The 18,990-nt window shown below is 33.2% G+C and overlaps 1 protein-coding gene across 4 annotated transcripts in view; it reads right to left on the bottom strand.

Annotated features, from left to right (window-relative positions):
• Positions 1-18,990, bottom strand: part of STRN (striatin) — an 87,419-nt gene that overhangs the window by 36,974 nt on the left and 31,455 nt on the right. For all 4 annotated transcript variants that reach the window (XR_012059123.1, XM_006215535.4, XM_072937926.1 and 1 more), the window contains exons 3-6: positions 16,187-16,260; positions 7,948-8,026; positions 5,447-5,614; positions 3,461-3,596 (exon numbers count right to left, since the gene is read on the bottom strand). Coding sequence is in view for 3 of the 4 variants with exons in the window: in XM_006215535.4 (XP_006215597.2) it covers positions 3,461-3,596; positions 5,447-5,614; positions 7,948-8,026; positions 16,187-16,260 (457 nt within the window). In the remaining variant the exon portion in view is untranslated. The remainder of the gene's footprint in view (positions 1-3,460; positions 3,597-5,446; positions 5,615-7,947; positions 8,027-16,186; positions 16,261-18,990) is intronic.

Genomic DNA, 18,990 nt, shown 5'->3' with positions numbered 1-18,990 from the left:
CAGAAAATGCATCTTTGTTGTATTAAACAACTGTAATACCTACCCAATTCTGTGGAAAACACAGATGTCATTTTAAAAAGATACATATTATACATTTTAAAGGAGTAATTTAAACTTTGTTCAATGATGGCTTATTCGTTTTAAATAAACTAATGGAATCATATATAGAAAATACTGGAGTATAAGACATGCATTTAAATTACATATAGATGAAAAATGTCCCTGACATACTGTACTATGAGAACCACAACCAAATCTTACATGGATGCAGTCTGTGTAGCGTGTAGATGTTCTAATCTAACCAAAGAAACACTTCATAAAACATTGCAAGAGTTTTTCAGAATATAACCATGATAAATTTTAACCCTACTACATCATTCTCTTACAAAACCTAAAATTCCCAAAAGTACAAACTCAGAAATGCATGTCACAAAACTTAGAAGGTATTCTATTGGGGGTGAAATGGTTCCCATCATTATTTCTAATGTCCCAAGCTTTTATCAGTTTTCTCTAATAACTGTCTATATATTCAGATTTTTTCCTAAAACAGTGCTCTTCCAGAGACTTAGATTTAATAGCAAATCTGATAAGGGTCATTATGTCTAATTTCCATATATTTAGAAACATCTCTAGAATCATAAATCCACTTGAAGGATTAAAACTTAGGCTTAAGGCATATAGAGACAATTTTTTAGATCTACATGCCAATACTCTTTATAAATTATCTCCTTTTCGGTCTGCCACCACCGGGAGCCCAAACAAATTAGGATGACTGGTTTGTAGCTTCTTTTGATAAAATGGACTCAATAACTTCTCCAGACCTCAGCTTCTTCACTTCATGCAAAACAGAAATAGTATGATTTGCTCAAACTTGACTAGCGGACTAGTGTGAGCGATTTAAAATTATAAAAGTTCAACCGACAAATCAATGGGACAGACTAGAGGGTCCAGAAATAGACTCTAAGAGACAGCAAGTATCTGACTCATGTGGACCTGTTTTCACACTCATTGACAGGTATCAATGATCAATCACAGCACTTTCCATCTAAGACCATACACAACCTCAGAAATCCTTCTCGACACAGCACTCCAGGAAGTCACTGTCAATAGAAGAAAGCTGGCACAGTAAATGAAACCTAATCTACCTTAACTGTCCTGGTATATATCAAAACTGAAGAGGAGAAATCAAGGAGTCTTTAATGATGCTAGAAGAACTGGTTTAACTATTTAGATTATTTCCCTAAAATCAAGAAAAACTTTTACATTTACAGCATTTCCCAATCTACCATAGTTATGTCACAAAACTAACCCCTTGGGGAAAAATCTGTTTTTAGGTCTCATGTCCTCTGCATAACCTTACAGAGAATGAAGATAAATGTCAAGTTGCAGATCACTGACTCAAGTATCCATTTAAATAAATAAACAAAAACTACGGTGTTTTTAATGGTTAGGCATAGAAGAAAAGTGAACTATGGGTACCAACAGAGAATAGGATTTGTAAAGGGGACAGGGTGGGGCCTGTTGTAATAAGCACATGTCACTCTTCTTCCTTACACCTAAAGTTCCACTCCACTCCTACATTCAATGAACTTATGAATCAACCTAAGAAATTATGGCAGACACAAAAAAAGTATGGATTTCAAGAAGATTAGAAAAAGATAGACTGTCACTTTGAAAACCATTAGGAGAAGCATAACACAAATGGGGATGAGATTTTTTTATTCTGTAACTAAAACAAGACTGAAGGATTCTTAATCAAATTACTTTTTCCTCCTAAAGCGTCTCAATTGGAGACTAAATGTTGCTACTAATGTTATGTTTCATACAGTTTTAAACTGAACACTCTTTATACACATGTATAATTTCAAGATCATTATTACACTTAACTAATGACACAATGATGAGAATGCTGATAATGATGCTAAACAAAAATAAGGGAAAGAGGTTAATCATGAGAAAAGAGAAGGAGATGGAGAGAAGGAAAATGATCCAGAGTGTAATGCAAAGAACAATCAAACCTCAATACAAGGCAAAGAGCAAGAGAAGAGAATGAACACAAGTGGCTTTCTAAAGACAATCCAACTTATAATAGCTCAATTACAACCAGCGGCTACTAAGAGCCTTGTATTTCTGTATTTTCTTAGTTGAATCTATTAACCTATTTTGATTAAAGAAATAAAATAACATTTAAAAACCCTGTTTGTTCTACTACACAGTTTAAGAGGATAATTTTTGGCCATTCACTCTCTCTATATATATATGTATCATTGCAGTAAGTCTTCTAAGCCCTACTTGCTTATTCATTGCTACACAGCATTAGATTTATAAAGTCTTTTGGCATGTAGGTATTATATTGAAGCTGTGAAAATTAATGTAATATATCATAAAATTAGCAAAACTATTACAAAGAAACCAACTGTTTGCTTAAAATATTTTTCTAAAAGAAAAACTAGAAGAATTTTTGTGTCTAGAATTTGAATGGGGTTAAGTACGTTCACATTAGCTGTGCCTTCATTGCTTGGTCACAGAATTGCTATGATTTGCACTAACTGGAAGTCAGGATGTTTATGAATTTGATTATTTAAAAAGAAATCAGTTTGTAGTTAGGAATTTCTAGTAAGACCATAGTTATAATAACCAGCTTATAGATTTTTTAATATTTAAATTTATATAATGACTAACAAAGAAAATTAAAGTATCATAATTAGTTATTATTTGCCACTGAGCTATTAATAAAGTATTTTGACAGCAAAATAATATCTTAATGTAATCATCCCATAGAAATCACAAGTCAGTACAAAACTTCCAAATGATTAGGACAGAGAAAAGTTATCATAGAAGCTTAGGCATTTTCTTTTACTACAGTAAATTAAAACACATGCTATTTCTACTTGAAGTTCAACTAATACCCATGGCAGGGCTGCTTTAGCAGAATACTACTGAATAGTGGCCCAGGGAAACATTAAAATGGAAGTAATAAGTTACAGTCTCTGATGGAAGCAGGGGGCATAAAGAACAGAGAAGTTACATTTAGGAAGTCTGGAGGAATTTAACAGAAGAGTTCTGAAAGTCTGTAGAACTTGCCTACCACAGCATCTCGGACAAGCGAAACAAAAACTGCACCGATTTAGAGTTGATGCCAGTCACCATCAGGCACCGTAATGGTCTGTCAGTTCTATTGTCTTGTAACACCAATAACACTGCATTGTTGCAACACACAACATTTACCATATTCAACAACCTTCTAAAAATGTTGAAATGTTCAATGAATTAACAAAAAGTCAAAGAGGCCTTTAAGAGAAAGCTGCTATATTATAAATACTCTTGAATTTGAAATCAGTACAAATTTCCCCAAATTCACGAAAAAAGAGTTGAGGGTTTTAAGTTGAAGGATATGGATTATTTTTAAAGTATGCATAATGGTTCCTAAAAATATTTATACCTGAAGTATCCAACTCACCGTTGAGGTATCAATAATGCTTTTCTCTCTTCCATCAATGTCATCATCTTCATCTTCATCACTGAAATCTGCAGCTGCACTTTCAAGGAATTTAAAATTCTCCAGCACAGAGGCAGAATCTGTTAACTCGGATTTCCTGGTTTAAAACATGTACATCTTGCTCAGTTAAATTTTTTAAACTCAACATAAGAATTAATCCATGATATGTTACACTAGCTTTTGTTTATATTGTAACAATGACCCTCCCAATCAAATTATAATCTACGTTGATTCTTATTTATTACATTTCCACAGACTTTAATTGGAAAAGCAATATAGGAAGGAAGTGGTTACTCTTTTAGAAGCCCTTTATAGTCATAAGTACTATTTAGATTAATTGGAATCTAATGCAAGGAACTCCCCCACCTGATTCAGTATTATTTCAATTCTTAAGCTAACCTTAATGTATTTCTTTTTAATTTTTTTTCTTATTATCTCTGCTTCTGTTTTTCTCTATTCTTTTCCTCTCTGCAACTCTTCCTCTGACACAGAAGTTTCCATAACTAACAAAATAACTAGCAAATAAGTCCTTTTTCTCTAATATAATCTTTTATTTCTGAACAGTTAACGAGTTGAAAAAAGCAAATATATACATGAAGTTACTAAAAATAATATATTAGTCAAAGTAATATTACTACAAAACTTAATTCTTTTGGTGAGTAAACCCTTAACCTTTGGAAATGACTGATGTTTCAAATATGTAAGATTTGAATTTAGTTTCTGCTAAATAAATTTAACAATTTCTTAATGGCCAGAATAGGATGAGTCCTCTTTAGTTCATTAGGAAATGTTTTAGATTACAAGATATTTTCTTTAAAAAATTGAGCTACAATATGGACAGAATTTTCAAATCTGCTCAGAGCTGTTTTTCTTTTCTTTTTTTTTTTAATCTACTCTCCATCCCTACAGAAGTCACACAGATTCAGAATAATACCTGTCAGTTTCAAAAGATAGGTCAAAGCCAAAACACAAGACATCTAGGCTGGTCTTTTCTAAAGGTCTTTATAATTTAAGTTAATTTATTCAGTGAAAACATAAGCAGGATTAATGTCTACGTTGAGAAACAGTCTACAACTTACATTTAAAACACGTTAAGATAGTTTTAACACTTAATGAATACATTTAAGAAGACTCCAAACGACATTTGTCTAAATAGTCATATTTCCAACTCTTTACCTAAATCCCATCATTTTAGTTTATGTTCCAAATAACACAAACTTTGTTCTCACTAGAAAATGTATAGAGTCCAATTAAAACCATTCTTTCAGCCTACACATACGTTAAAATGACGTAACATACATTTAGACTTCCACAAAATCTTTGGCTTTTTAAGAATCATGCCAATTTTTTTTTCTATAAAGAAGAATCTCCTTATTTAACTGTCCATGTTTATTTTAAGCAGAATCATTTGTAACTGTATGAAAATGATCCAACAAACAAAATGAACTATTTCTGCTACTGAATTTCTCATACTCTATCAATTAAAAAAATATACTTAAAGTAGATATTTTTCAAAGGAAAGATGAGTTACAGCATTATTAGATAATCAAAAATTGCCAAGAAAAGGTTGACATCAAAAGAATTAAGTATTTATATGATTTCTGTGGCACCATGAATGAAATTTCATTCTTACAGATTTGAAGTGAATTTCCAAATAAGATTTTTTATGAAATTCTAATGGCGACTGAGCTTCAAGATATTAAAATCTACATTAAATCCATATATTTCAAGCAATTAAAAATATCAAATAAAAAATTATTAAAATAATCATAAATGATAACTAATCCCTAGGTCATCTTCTACCAAAACATTTTTATTAAACTTTACAATTAAATTATTTCTGTAGCAGTATCTAAAATTGCAAGTATCACAAGTTTCCCCCATAAACCAAAAATATTAATAAGAACTAAAACTACAGCTAACCTACTTTCCAGACAAAATACTCACCCAATCATTGCTGTCTCTTTAACTTCAGCTTCTGTGCCATTTATAACTGAGTCCTGATTTTTGTCATCTTCCCTGTCAGTGACATCACTTGAAAAGCCCAGCAAAGCTCGCACTCGTTTGGATTTCACATCTAGAATAGTATCTGTGTAACCCACCTCCTGTAGATACCTGTGTGTGAAGAGGATCTTTACAACTCAGTCATATTGGAATCAATATTCTATTACTGAATATGTAAATAAAAGTTTTATTTAAATTCAATGCCTGCATAAGACTTAACAGTACAGTACTATGCTGGTAAGACATGCTAATAAATAATCTTCCAGCTGCAGATGGAGCTGTCTCCTGCAGTACCAGCCTCTACGGTCTCTGAGAAAAATCAAAGAACTACACAATACACCATTCATTTATCATAAGAAAAGGCTGTTCCTTAATACACCTAATAGCATGTTCTTTCTTCTAGGTAGGTTGGAGTAAACTCACTCTCAGACTCTACTGAATTACTGTTTTATAATAGTAATTATTACAACCAGTAGTCTTCTTATACTTCTGATGTAAAAGTATCATTGGATCAACTGCAATATAGAAAAATGTTTCTAGCTACATGGTTTCCTCCATGACATACAGAAAGACAGTCTATTCCAAAGAGTCACTTTTACAGGAAGGAAGCTTCTATCCTGACACAACTCTAAAACAGAAATAGAAAATTCTAAAATAAAATTCAATTGTGGGAGGTGGGATGTGTGGGTACACGGGGGTGTGTGTGCTGCAGAGGCAGCAGCACAGGAAAAAGAGGAGGTTTTGTATGGAGAGTTAAACCTGGGTTTAAAGCCCATTTCTGCCACTTTCTTCCTGTGTAACTTTAATTCTCCTGAATCCCAGTTTTTTCCTAAAAGAGACACATCTGTTACAGTGCCTGGCATACAGAGGGCACTCACCATCTATCAACAACAAAGATGACCAAAAAAGTCTGAAAGTGGCAATGGCAGGAACAGGAAAAAGGCAAATGTCATTAATAATGTCATTAATAAACGTGAAAGACAAATGTTAGGCATTAACTCATAAGTAAGCATCAAGTCTATGAGGTGAAAGAAAAAAGAAAGATTGAAAAGATAACCAGTATAAGATCAGTATTTCAAGATCTGGTGTTAATAGTTATCATAGCTCAAAGAGATATCTCACAAAGACATGTGACCAAAATGGAATAAGTGTATCCTACCAAAACAAGGTACTCATTTTTCAATCTTATTCAGTATTTATAGGAAAGTTTTTGATTAAAATTTGGATAATCAATTTCTAATGTTCCTGAATTTAATCAGTTGTTCGTGCAAATACAAAGGTATTATGCTTTTCTATTTTTTAACAAATATTTGATACACAACTCACTTTGGCAAGAAAATCACATTACAAATAACTGTTTCAAAAAGTGCTCTCTCCATAAATGAGTTGGCTTTACTAAATAGTTATGTCCTCATTCACTGATAAAATGTCACCTTTGAGAGGCAGACTATGAGTCTTCCAAAAATATTTCTTGGATTTCTCACTATTGATAGCCGCTTGTCATTTAAAAAAAAAAAAAAAGATCAGCACTTTAAGAATACTTATTTATTTATAAAAGGAAAATCGTAAATCACATTTAAAACCAAAGTGAAAACCCACTTATTAAATAGTAATGAAGTCTCATTTTCTGTTAATTTTTAGCAGATAAAAAATAGATTTAAGGAGACACTTTAATACTTTCTTCCCATCATCAAAATGAATGACTGGCATGCAATCTAGTTTGGAAACCACAGTTTTAAACTATCACAAGCAACCCCAGAAGTCCAAATCAGGTAACAAATTCCTTTTTACTCAGGCACAAATCTAAATACCAGTTTCAAATATGATACGCAATGGTCAAACACTAAACTGGTGAGTAGGTCTAGCTGACTACCCGACACCTGAACCTCAAAACCCAGCTTTCTTTATAGTCTCAAATACACATTTTATAGGAGAAAATATATGTTAGTATAATATTTGAAAGTTTAAAAAATTCAAGACATTCTTGCATCTATTTAAAATAAACTTTAAAAAACACAGCATAAAAATTACATGATTAGACTCATATTAAAATATGTATATTCATGTATAAAAGGTTCAAAGAAAAGAGTAACTTTAAGGGTACAGAATTCTTTAAACTACAAATTTAAGTGCATAATAAAATTTAGAAGCTTAAAGTTGTATTCTTTTTGATGAAGCTAAAATTACAGAAAGCAAATTTATTCTTGGTAATTCTTAGTAATATTTAATGAAAAACACATTCTGCCATAGAGGAAAAACTGTTTAATATGAAAAAGGAATAGTAATTCAGTGAAGCTTTTTCTTTCTCCTAAACCATGTTTTTTTTTTAGTGAAGCTTTTCACAGCAGCAGTATAAGAAATAAAATTACTCTACTGAGTTAGAAATACAAAATAAAAATAATCTCATGAAAATATGCTTCTTTATTTGACCACGAGATACTTACTGTCTGAGTAGTTGTCGACCTTGTTTCCACATCAACTGGCTGTTTTGTTGTGGCTGCACCTCTGTTTCATTACCTTCATCTGGAAAACATTAAATCATAATAAAACTGACTTGTTATACCCTTTAGAGGGTATCTCAATTCGTAAGAAATGCCTAATAAGAATTTGTAAGATTAAGAACATGTATGTTTTAGGACTATGTAAATTCTGTTTTTCACTTTAATTTCCATAACAAAACTAATTAATTATTGCTACTGGATTTTCCTGTGAGTTTCAGAACTAAAATGAAGACATTTTTGCTGATTTTTAGGAATCCTGACAATTTTCCTCCAGGACAAGGATCTACCCAAATCAAGTCACACAAGAATCAAATAAAAGTATTATGAAGCATCACATCATAATTAGAACAAAATACCTCGGAATGATGGTTTAAGAAAAAAAAAGAAAGAGCCAGTCTGGTAGAGTAGATAGATAAAAAATAATTTCAATCCAAATCTGTTTCCTTCACTAGGTATTAAATGAAAACCGCAAGCATTCTTTTTAAGACATCCTTTAAATGAAAATCTCCCCATAAGCCTTATAAAGCTTAAATTCATTAAAGTTTAAAATCATCTGATAGAAGCCAAATCCTTTCAAGTAGATGGTAAAATAAAAACAGTCATCTCCATGTTAAGGCAGGGCCAAAGAATTTCTAAACTACAGTATATAAGAAACTGTGGTCTTTACAGAGTTTTTTTATTAAGTAGGATATAAGAGATACTGGGAAAATTTGTTTTATGATATTTGATATTAAACATTTAATGTGTTCTAGATGCTGTGTTTAAAACATAATCTCTTTTAACCTTTACAACCTCAAAAAATAGGTGTTATTATTATCCCTGTTTTAAAGATTAGAAAGGTGAGTTTTACCGGGTACACTTCAAGGTTTCTAAGTTAGAAATACAGTTGTGAGAGTGTTGAAATCATGTCTGACTCCACAGCTCACACATGTTCCTCCACACACTATCAATACAAAGATAAGAAATTAGAGAAATATGTAAATAAAAATAAGAATTAGATCGTGCATTTTCATTATTCTCCTAAAGTAACTAGACCAAGTGACATACCAAAGAAAGAGCAGCTGGGCAAAGGAGGGGGAGAAGTATGAGGGTGGTTAAGGTAACTCAAAAAGGAAGATAATTTTGGGAAGACTTCAAAGAGGGTATGCTTTAAAAAAAAAAAAAGGAAAAACAATGTCCCAATCCTAAGGAAAAATCATACATTGTTCTACTAACCCACACATTCAGGAATCGTGTATACAATGTAATGTATTACAATATATTCCCTTTTAAGTCAAGTGAGTAGCCTGTACTTCCTACATCTGCACTCTAAGAACATCTACACTGGCATTTCAAAAGACCAAAAACTTCAGATGTGAAAGAACTTTTGAGGTCATCTAATTTCCCCTCAAAATATACCTAAATCCTTCCTGTACCATCCTCAGATACACTCAACTACCTCTGCCTACTCTGGCAGCTAGTGTTGTTACCAAAGTGTAGTATATCCATTCAGTGGAACACTACTCAATACAAAAAAGGAATGAACTACTTACTGATACACCAATATGAATAGATCTCGATTGCATTGTGCTGAATGAAAGAACCTAGATTTAAAAGGCTACATTCTGTATGACTCTGGAAATAATATAACCTTCTTGAAAGGGCAAAACTGCAGGAACAGAAAACAGATTAGTGGTTGCCAGGGGATTAGAGTAGGGTAGGAGAGGTTAACCACAAAGGCTATTAGTAACAAAATTGTGTTTGTGAAAACACTGAAAATGAGAACTTTACTGCATGCAAATTACACCTTAATAAAAAATAAATTAAGCCAAATCAAATATGAATGCATCCTCACCCTCTTTTTAAAAAGTATATTCTTATATACAGATAAAATCTGACTCCCTGTGTTATCATTTTGGCATGTATGAAAAACATCAAATCACTATGTTGTACGTCAATTACACTTCAATGAAAAGAAAAGAGAGAAAAGACTCAGTCCCGCCTTGAGTTAACCACGGTATACGACAAAAACAGCAAGGCTGTGAACTGCTGCTTATCTCATCATCCCACACTGGATCATGACCAGCCTCCAGATGACTGCAAGGAAGCAAATGAAACCAGTCACAACACTCCGAAAGAATGAAGAGACTCAGATCCTATGGAGCTTGTGGAGTCCTTATCTCCTTGGTAATGGATCTGAGATAAAACACTTACCCTAGTTCTTTTATTAAATTAGTGTATGAACTAATGAGCTAAGATTATGTCTGTGACCAAAGACCTACCCACACAAACACAAGACAGGCTCTTTACTCAACACTGCCAAGATCTGTTTTCCTATGATTTACAGAAATAATGGTATAGCCGTCTGTAAGAGCAGTAAGTTTCAATGCCTGCAAAGTGCTTATAAAGACAGAAATCTTAATTCTGAATAAATTTCTCAGAAGTGAATTTCCTCTATGAAGAAAAAAATCTGACTCTGGGTAATATCTGATGTTAAAAAAAAAAAGTATGAGGTTAAAAAAACAGCCCTTGCACATGTGAACTTGATTTTCCCCACATTTCCTTATCCAGGCTAAATATTCAGTTCTCTCAATGATTAGTAAGTGGTCATCAGCTATCAGATTCATCTTTACCTTATCAAGTTCAGAAAGTAACATTATACAAAAATGAGGATTTCAGAGTGGGCAAGAGTTGAATTTCTTGGTAATATTAAAAGTACTTGACTGGAACTTCCAGTCAAGCTGGAGTAACAGGGTACCAATTTACTCTCCTCCTTGGAGCAACTATAAAACAAAATGGATGACATAATTGTTAAGACACTGGACGTCAGGCAACAGAGGACAGCGATCCCTGAGGAAAGGAAAGCAAACAGGCTGAGTCCTATGATTGTTCCAGCTTATTCTCTTGATAGTTTCCTGATCACGGCACAGGAAGAGGGAACAAAAATAATTTCTGAAGAAATAATGGCTGAGAAGTTCTCAATTTCACGAAAACTATAAACCCATAGATCCAAGAAACTCAACAAACCCCAAGTACAAGTACAGACAGGGGAGTAATGACATCAAAGCACATTATATAATAAAACTGCTTAAAACTGATGATAAAGAGATAAATCTTAAAAGGAACCCGAGAAAAAGGTCACTTATATACAGAAGAACAAAGATAAGGATGACAGAAGTTACTGCATCAAAAACAATGCAAGCAGCAAGATAAAGACTTTCTCATACACACAAAAGCTGAAAGAATTTATTATCAGCAGCCTGTATTACAAAGTATGTTAAGGAACGTCCGTAAGGCAGAAGGAAAATGGTATCGGGAAATATGGATGCACACAAAGGAACAATGAGCGCTGAAAATATACAATTTTTATATTATTTAAATCTCTTTAAAAGAGAACTGACTGTTGAAACAAAAATAAGAGTGTAGTGTGTGGTTTATAAATATATACACAGAAGTAAAATACATGAGAACTGCACAAAGACTTTGAGATGGAAATACACTGTTAGAAGGTTCTCATGCTACACATGAAGTGGTATATTATCACTTAAAGATAGGCTCTAATAAGTTAAAAACATATACTATAAAGCCTAAAGCATCCAATAAATTAAGAGTTACAGCAATGCCAGCAAAAGAGATAAAATGGAACCATAAAAGATACTACATTAATCCAAAAGAAATCAAAAAAGAGGAAAAGTAAGCAAAGAACAGACTGAATGAATAGAAAACAAATAGCAAAGGTGGTAACCTTTAAAGCTAACCATATCAATAATCATATTAAATGTAAACGATTTAAACATCTCAATTAAAAGGCAGAACTTGTCACTCTGAAAAAAGATATTCTATTTTTAGTAAGTATCTGACTTCTAATATGAAGTAGGAGAAACTGAAATATGAAAGATATATAAAATAGATTTTAAACATACCTTAGGGTAATATTCTCCTAAAGTAAAAATGTAAAGATTTGGAAGTGGAACAACACAGGGAAAAAAAAAATCAGAGGGGAAACTAATTTTTTGTGGAAAATGTTTCAGAAAATTAATCAGGAAAATATAGTACATGGATAAAAGAACAAAAGAAGGAAAAAGCCCTGCTTCTTTACTTTAATCTGGATACACAACCTTCTCGCCTCTCCTAGTCACTGTCCTTATCACTGTCATCTATAAATCCCTTGATAACACTCTAAATCAGGCTCACATGCTTCCTCTGCAACCACACTTTTACATCATCTTGACTGAAGTTAATATTAATATGCATGTGGGTGATCCACTTCAGCCTCTGCACAACCGCCACCCTCTCTGGTTGTCATACCTTAGATCCTGTCATTATGAAGAACTGTCACAGATGCAAACTCATTCTCTAAGCATATCCTTCTGGCTCAATGCTCCCAGCTTACTAGGTGCTTTGATTTAGGTGGGACCTTAGTCCAGGGGCTAGCAAATTTTGGCCTGCAGGTCAAATCGAGCCTGCTGTGCTTATTCATTTATGTGTTGTGGCTGCTTTCATGTTATGTCGGCAGAGGGAGTAGCTGCAACTGAGAACACACGGCCTACAGAGCCCAAATATTACTATCGGACTCTTTATAAGAGTCTGCTGACCTGCTGTAGTCCGTAGCCTACCCCCTTTCTTTAACCCTTTTGTCTTCACTTCCTTCCCTCTCTAGTTTTAGTTCAGGATCTATCAACTCAATCATTCTTTTGACAGTGTCTTCAATTTTTTGTCCCCTAGTCTCCCTTTGAATTCAACTATTAACTATTTTTGTTCTATTATCTTTTACCTAGGCTGCCAAGTATGCAGACCAGTACCTCTATATAAACTCGTGATCACACACCTCAACTGGACCTTAGTTTTTCTCAATTCTACTATTTCTTAGTCAGTTTGTTCTTGTGTTCATTATATTTTAAATCTTCTCCACTTTTCTTAAACCTCTGATGCACTCTTGGCAGATAATCTGTCTCATACATAAAGCTATCATATTAAATACCCACCACCAGACCTACATATCTGTAACCTAACTTCTAACATTCTCTTTTGGTAACAATAAAAGACATGCTCCTCTTGCCATTCTCCAACTTTGTTCAGAATCCAATCCCTATGGATTCTTCAGATACCTTCCTATTTTAAGCATCTTTACTTTCTCCCTTTTATTTGCTCCTCCTTTAAGAAACATACCTCTCACACACTCAATTTCTCTCTCACACACACACATACATATACACACACTCTTCCTTGATCCCATGTGTCCCTTTAGCTATTTCCCTCTTCTTCACCTCCACAACATAAGTCTCCTAAAAGCTGACTACACTTAGTCTTCACTTTCTACACTTAGTTCTTGTTTCTGGTCTCAGGTCTTTCCTAAGACGGCTGACAAGAAAGATCTCAGTGATCTGTGTGTCTCTTAACCCTAGAGATACTCTTCAGCCCTCTAGGCAGCAGCCAGTAGTGCTGAACGATCCTTCTTTCTAGAAATTCTCTCTTCTCTTGGTCTCCATTCTCCTGGTTTTCCTCCTACCATTAAAATAATTCTTATCAGTTTCCTATTCTTCTACCAGTTTTTTAAATGTTGCCAATTCCCCAGGGCTCCATTTTGGGTCCTCTTCTTACTCTGTGTAAGGTCCCTGGTGAACTCTTCCACTCCAACAGCACCGAGCGGCATCAGTACTAGCTGCTACATGCCCTCAGATCTACACAGCAAACCTGCATCTCTGGCTTAGGCTCCAGGCCCAACCATTTACTAGCTATTTTCACTTAATGGCCTAACAAATAAATCCAAAAGTGAACCCACCATCTTCCAAAGCTACTTCAGGTCTAGTTTTTTAAACTAGAATTGTGGGAGTCATCTTCGACTCTCTTTTTTTTCAACCCCCTACATTCAAACAAGAACTAATTTCCTGCAGATTTTACTTCCTAAATATTTCCTGAACACACTTACCTCTCTTCAGCGTCACTGTTAGTATTCTTGTCAAGATATCCTCATTTACCTAGGTGGCTGTAAAGTTCTAACCAGACTCTCCATCTCCAATTTTGCTCCTCTCTAACCCACCTTCTACACTGCTGCAGTGTGCTCTAAGAGCAATTCTGATCACAAGACTCCTAATCAAGATCTTTCAAATGCCTTCCCATAATTAGTTAAGTGTGAACTCCTTAACATAGTTTACAAGACCCTTGTAACATATTTTACCATCTGCCTTTCCTCCCTCCCTCTACTGTCCAGGTATTTCACTTCTCAAATGTGCCAAATTCTTACCTCAGAAATTTTACACTAATGCTTTGCCTTTCTTCCACCTCTCATTCAAAAAATGTTTAGTCAGTTCAGTTTCCCTGGTTAATTCTTACATGCCCTTCAGATGTCAACTTCAAATACCACTTCCTGCAAGCAGCTTTCCTTGATCACTTGCAACTAGGTTTGGTTCTCCTGCTACTGTGCTCCGTAACACCTATGACTTCTCCATTATAATGTCATTTTATTGTAATCACTTTTTTCTTTTATCTTCTCTGTAAAAATCCCATAGGGTATTGTTATCTTATTCATAGAATCTGGTGCTGGGTCTGACACAAGCATTACATATTTAATATTTATAAGATGAATGGGTAGTTTGAAAGAGCAACAAATGGAATGATACCAGGTATTATACACTAAGAACATAATCCTGGGAGTTAAGAATTATTTCCAGAACTTTTCCTAGTTTACAGGCAAGGAATGCAGCAACCTCAGAAAGATTAAGTAACATCACAGGTATTTAAAGTGTCAGGACAGAGTCAAACCTAAGTATCTAATTTCAAAACCCAAACTTCTTCTCCTGAGCCACACTGTTTATTTGTAAGTATTCTGTAAACAACTAGGACTTTATATTCCTAAACTGATATCTAAAAATTAGGCAACAAACTTTCTTTTATGTAAATGTATTGATTAAAATCACTTCTTTGAATCAGACCATAGTCTTTTAGGACAGTCTTACATAGTCTAGATTTTTTTTAAAAAGGAAAGACTTTTTTTTAAATTTAAGTGTATCTCAAGCTGAGACACCAAAGTAAAAGAACAATCAAAAGACAAAACAAAACAAAACAACAAAAATGTATATATATATATGTCAGTGATCAACTGGTATTGCTCTAAATTTCAAGGATTCAATACTCAGCTGTGGAAACATGTTAATAAAATTACTACACTGAACAGAATTACAAAATTGACAGTACATTCAGAACTTATTTTATAAAGTTCTTTCATTGCCCAACAGAAGCAGTATGGTCAAATAGGAAGAATATGAATTCTGGAGTCAGACAGATCTAGATTCAGATCCATATTCCCATTACTTAATAGTTATGTGACCTCAAGCAAGTTTACCCACTTCTCCAAGTTAAATTTCACATAGGTAAAATGAAAATACCATTATTTTTATTGAATAACTATATTAAGAATTAATGTACATAAAGCCTAAAGTACAAAGTAGGTATTTGGTAATAGTTATGTCAGATATTTGATCCAGGAATTTCACCTGAAATTATGTGAAAAACACAGTCATCTGAAACATGATGATAACTTTTCAAAAATTTTTCTTACTTTTCCCTTACACTTAATAAGTCAATTATATTCCTTAATACCTCTACAAGTACTATTTTTGTATTGTTTGATGGAGTCATGAGGAAGGTAGGAGAAGGAAAAACAAGAAATAACACAAAAAATAATAGGTGTTTGAGCTGTTAAAAGATGCTCTGGTTACACTGGATAAGAAAGTCCAAAACAATTTTGCATCTGAAATTGAGGGATTAGATTTAAAGTAAGAGTAATTCTCTTGCACTTAAAGAAGAAATGTCTTACCTCTGAAGTTTCTAACTTTCTCTCAGGATTTCAAGGGCATAATGTACTTTGTATTACACATCTCAAAGTTCCCATTAATACTGGGGGGACCCAGCAAGACACAGTTATGTTCGTGCATGTTAACCCATGAATTCTGATCCTTCCAGTAAGTGAAGAACATAAGCAGAAAATGAGAAACTAAAAGAAAGGGGAAGAGGGAAAAGGAAGGAAGGTAGTGGAAAATGATCTAAACAACACTAAGTGATTAGTGCCAAAAGGTAAGTATGCCAGAAAAAGTAATACGCAAATAATCAGAAATTAACTTGCAGTTATAAATATTATTGCTACAAAATACTAGATATTAACTTCTTTTTTTAATCACTTAAATTTCCTTTAAAATCAGCTTACCAGAATCATAGCTTGGAGGCTTCATATCTCCCTGATTCAATTCTGTCCCGTATTTCAACTTGTGGTATTTGGCTCTAACAAAGAAATGAGAAAATATAAACCATCTTAAAACATATTTAAATGAACTTTAAGATACATAATAGGATTAGTCGTCAGTATGCAGTAATCCTAACTTTCAATGGCTCAAAGCCTGTCACCGTGTCAAAGTTCTAACACAAAAAAAATGATTTTGTTGTTGTTATACCTTCAAGTTCCATTATAACAAATAGAGGAATAACACTGAGAACCATAAATCTTGCTTCTATAATTACAAACGAACCATGTAACAGTCTAGTTTCTGTAGTATTCAAATTTTCTTGATGAGTGCCAGAGTACAATTTTATCAAAAACAGTAGATAAGTGAAATAAACTTGAAAAAGACTAATCTTTCTCAAAATTGAGTTTGTTTGTTTTTTTTAAGTCATCCATAACACTCTGTGCCTTCTCAGGCAATTATGCTTCACCAAATATCCAGGAGAGGGAGGGAGAACTAGCCCAAATCATCAATGTTAAATAAGATATTCTAATAGGAATACATTTTTTTTAGTAGTCAAGATATCCTTTGCCTTTTCAGGAAGAACTCACGAAGAACTGTAAACAGAAATACCTTCTTTTAAAAGCTAACTCAATGTTATCATTTCTGGTTAGCCTAATTTAACTATCTCAGGTTTAACCATGTGAGCCCAGAAAAATAAGTCATATAAAGAAAAAATTTAAAAGTTAACTAAAAATGTCATACTTACTTAATGTATTTGTGTATTTTGACTTGCTTGCTTCCTCAAAATATTGAGGCTACTACAATAAATATCTAATGTAGTAAGACTGGGATAGCAACAGCAATAACAAAAATTTGAAAACCCAAAGTAATAAAGCAATAAAGAAGAAATAAAAGGATGACAGAGCCAAATTTGAAAGTTATTTTTTCCTTATAAAAAACTAATTGGCCATTTACTTCAAAGATTTTATAGTTCAAGAAAAGCATAAAGAAAATGAAAATTAATTGCTCAAATGTGTAAAATATGGGAATTCTTCATATTATTTTGCAATAATTATTTTGTAGTTACAACAGAAAAAAAATCAACATTTTCTGTATAGGGGAATCTTAAGAAAACCTCTGAAAACTACAGACAGCTGATGTTCTATTTCTTAAGGTAGGTAGTGGGTATGTAAGTATTTTTATATAGTCTTTATATGTTTTGCATATATATGAAATGTTTTATAATAGTATGTACCCATTAAAAAGAATCTGTGTGTGCAAATAAATACAGGGTTGCTCTTTAAGCTAAAGTGAAAAAGCAAGGTACAAAATACTGCATGTGTGTGTATACCTCTATGTGTTTTATATACATGTGTTATAGTTTTTAACGCAATTGTCAATCTTCAGATTTTTCAAGAACAACTTCATCTATGTAAGACAGAGTAACAATATCTCCTAGAAGTCAAAATAGCAACTGAAAGTAACTGGCCTGAGTACAAAATAAGAGTAGCAATAAAGTTTTATGGAGTTAAATTATGTATTTTTGTTTTATATATATTTATTTATATACACACACATAGATACATGAGAAAAACATTTTCAAACACAAAATACTGCACTATACTGCATTCTAGTGGTCTTAGGGTAAACTACAACAGAGTTTACAGGAAAAGGAAGAGAAACTATTCTATACAGTATATGTAACAAAAATAATAACACACTGTGAATTAACATTTTACGAAAAATTAAAGACAAAATAAGTAAAGAGCTCCTGTGTTTACTATTAGCTGTGTTTCCTTAAATCAGAGCCTCCCTACTGATCTGTTTTTTGTTTTGTTTCTTTTAATTACACTATTTTATTTTTATTTTATTGGTAGTGGGGGAGTAAATTAGGTTTATTTATTTTTTTAATATAGGTACTGAGGACTGAACCCAGGACCTTGTGCATGCTAGGCATGCACCCTACCACTGAGCTATATTCCGCCCCCTTACTGAACTGTTAAATTCACTGAAAAATAATTTACTCACAGAACTCTCAACTTAGGAACATTCCTTTTGAAGCCCATATGCTGAAATACCTTCCCACTCATATTGTTTCCCATTGTTTTAACACTTCATCTCACTGTGTTAGCAATTTTCTTGTTCCCTAATCTCTTTCTGTCTAAATCTGACTGCAAGTTAAATACCAGACCTCATGTCTAAGAACTCTACATTTGACACACAGTTAGGCCTCCCAATTGGCCTTTACTGGATAAAACAGCATAAAAATTATATAATTATAATATATTAAAGAAGCTCTAATACAGCTTTGTTTCAAAGTCTGTTATTATATATAATATACTTGGAATATAAGACAGTGTTCCAATCACATTTTAAGTGTTGATGCTAAAAGTAACTTGATTAAATCCAATGAACTGTTATTAAATTCTTATTACATGCCAAGCAATGTACTGGCTGCTGGGAATAATGTGCAGCTTGTAGTTACTTAAGGGTAGAGGCAAGGAGATGGCCAAGAGACAGAAAGGTAAATAAATATCTATAGCACACTGTAGATAAGAGCTATGAGTTACAGCAAATGTTATAGGTAGGAATTCAGATAAGGGATTATCTAATTCTGTCAAAAGTCCTGACAATAGTCAAAGAGAGCTATCAAAAAGAAGATAACATATGAGATTTTAGCTAAACCTCAAAACCTGTAGTTTTACAATCAGACAAATGGACTGACGAAGAAGGTATTCTGGTCAAAAGGAACATCCTAAAAGTGGGAAAAAATATATAGTTTTGTGTG

This window comes from Vicugna pacos, chromosome 15 (genome assembly GCF_048564905.1).
Source record: "Vicugna pacos chromosome 15, VicPac4, whole genome shotgun sequence".
Lineage (NCBI taxonomy): Eukaryota > Metazoa > Chordata > Mammalia > Artiodactyla > Camelidae > Vicugna > Vicugna pacos.
The sequence above is the reverse complement of the archived record's forward strand: the minus strand, read 5'-3'. Positions and strand labels throughout refer to the sequence as shown.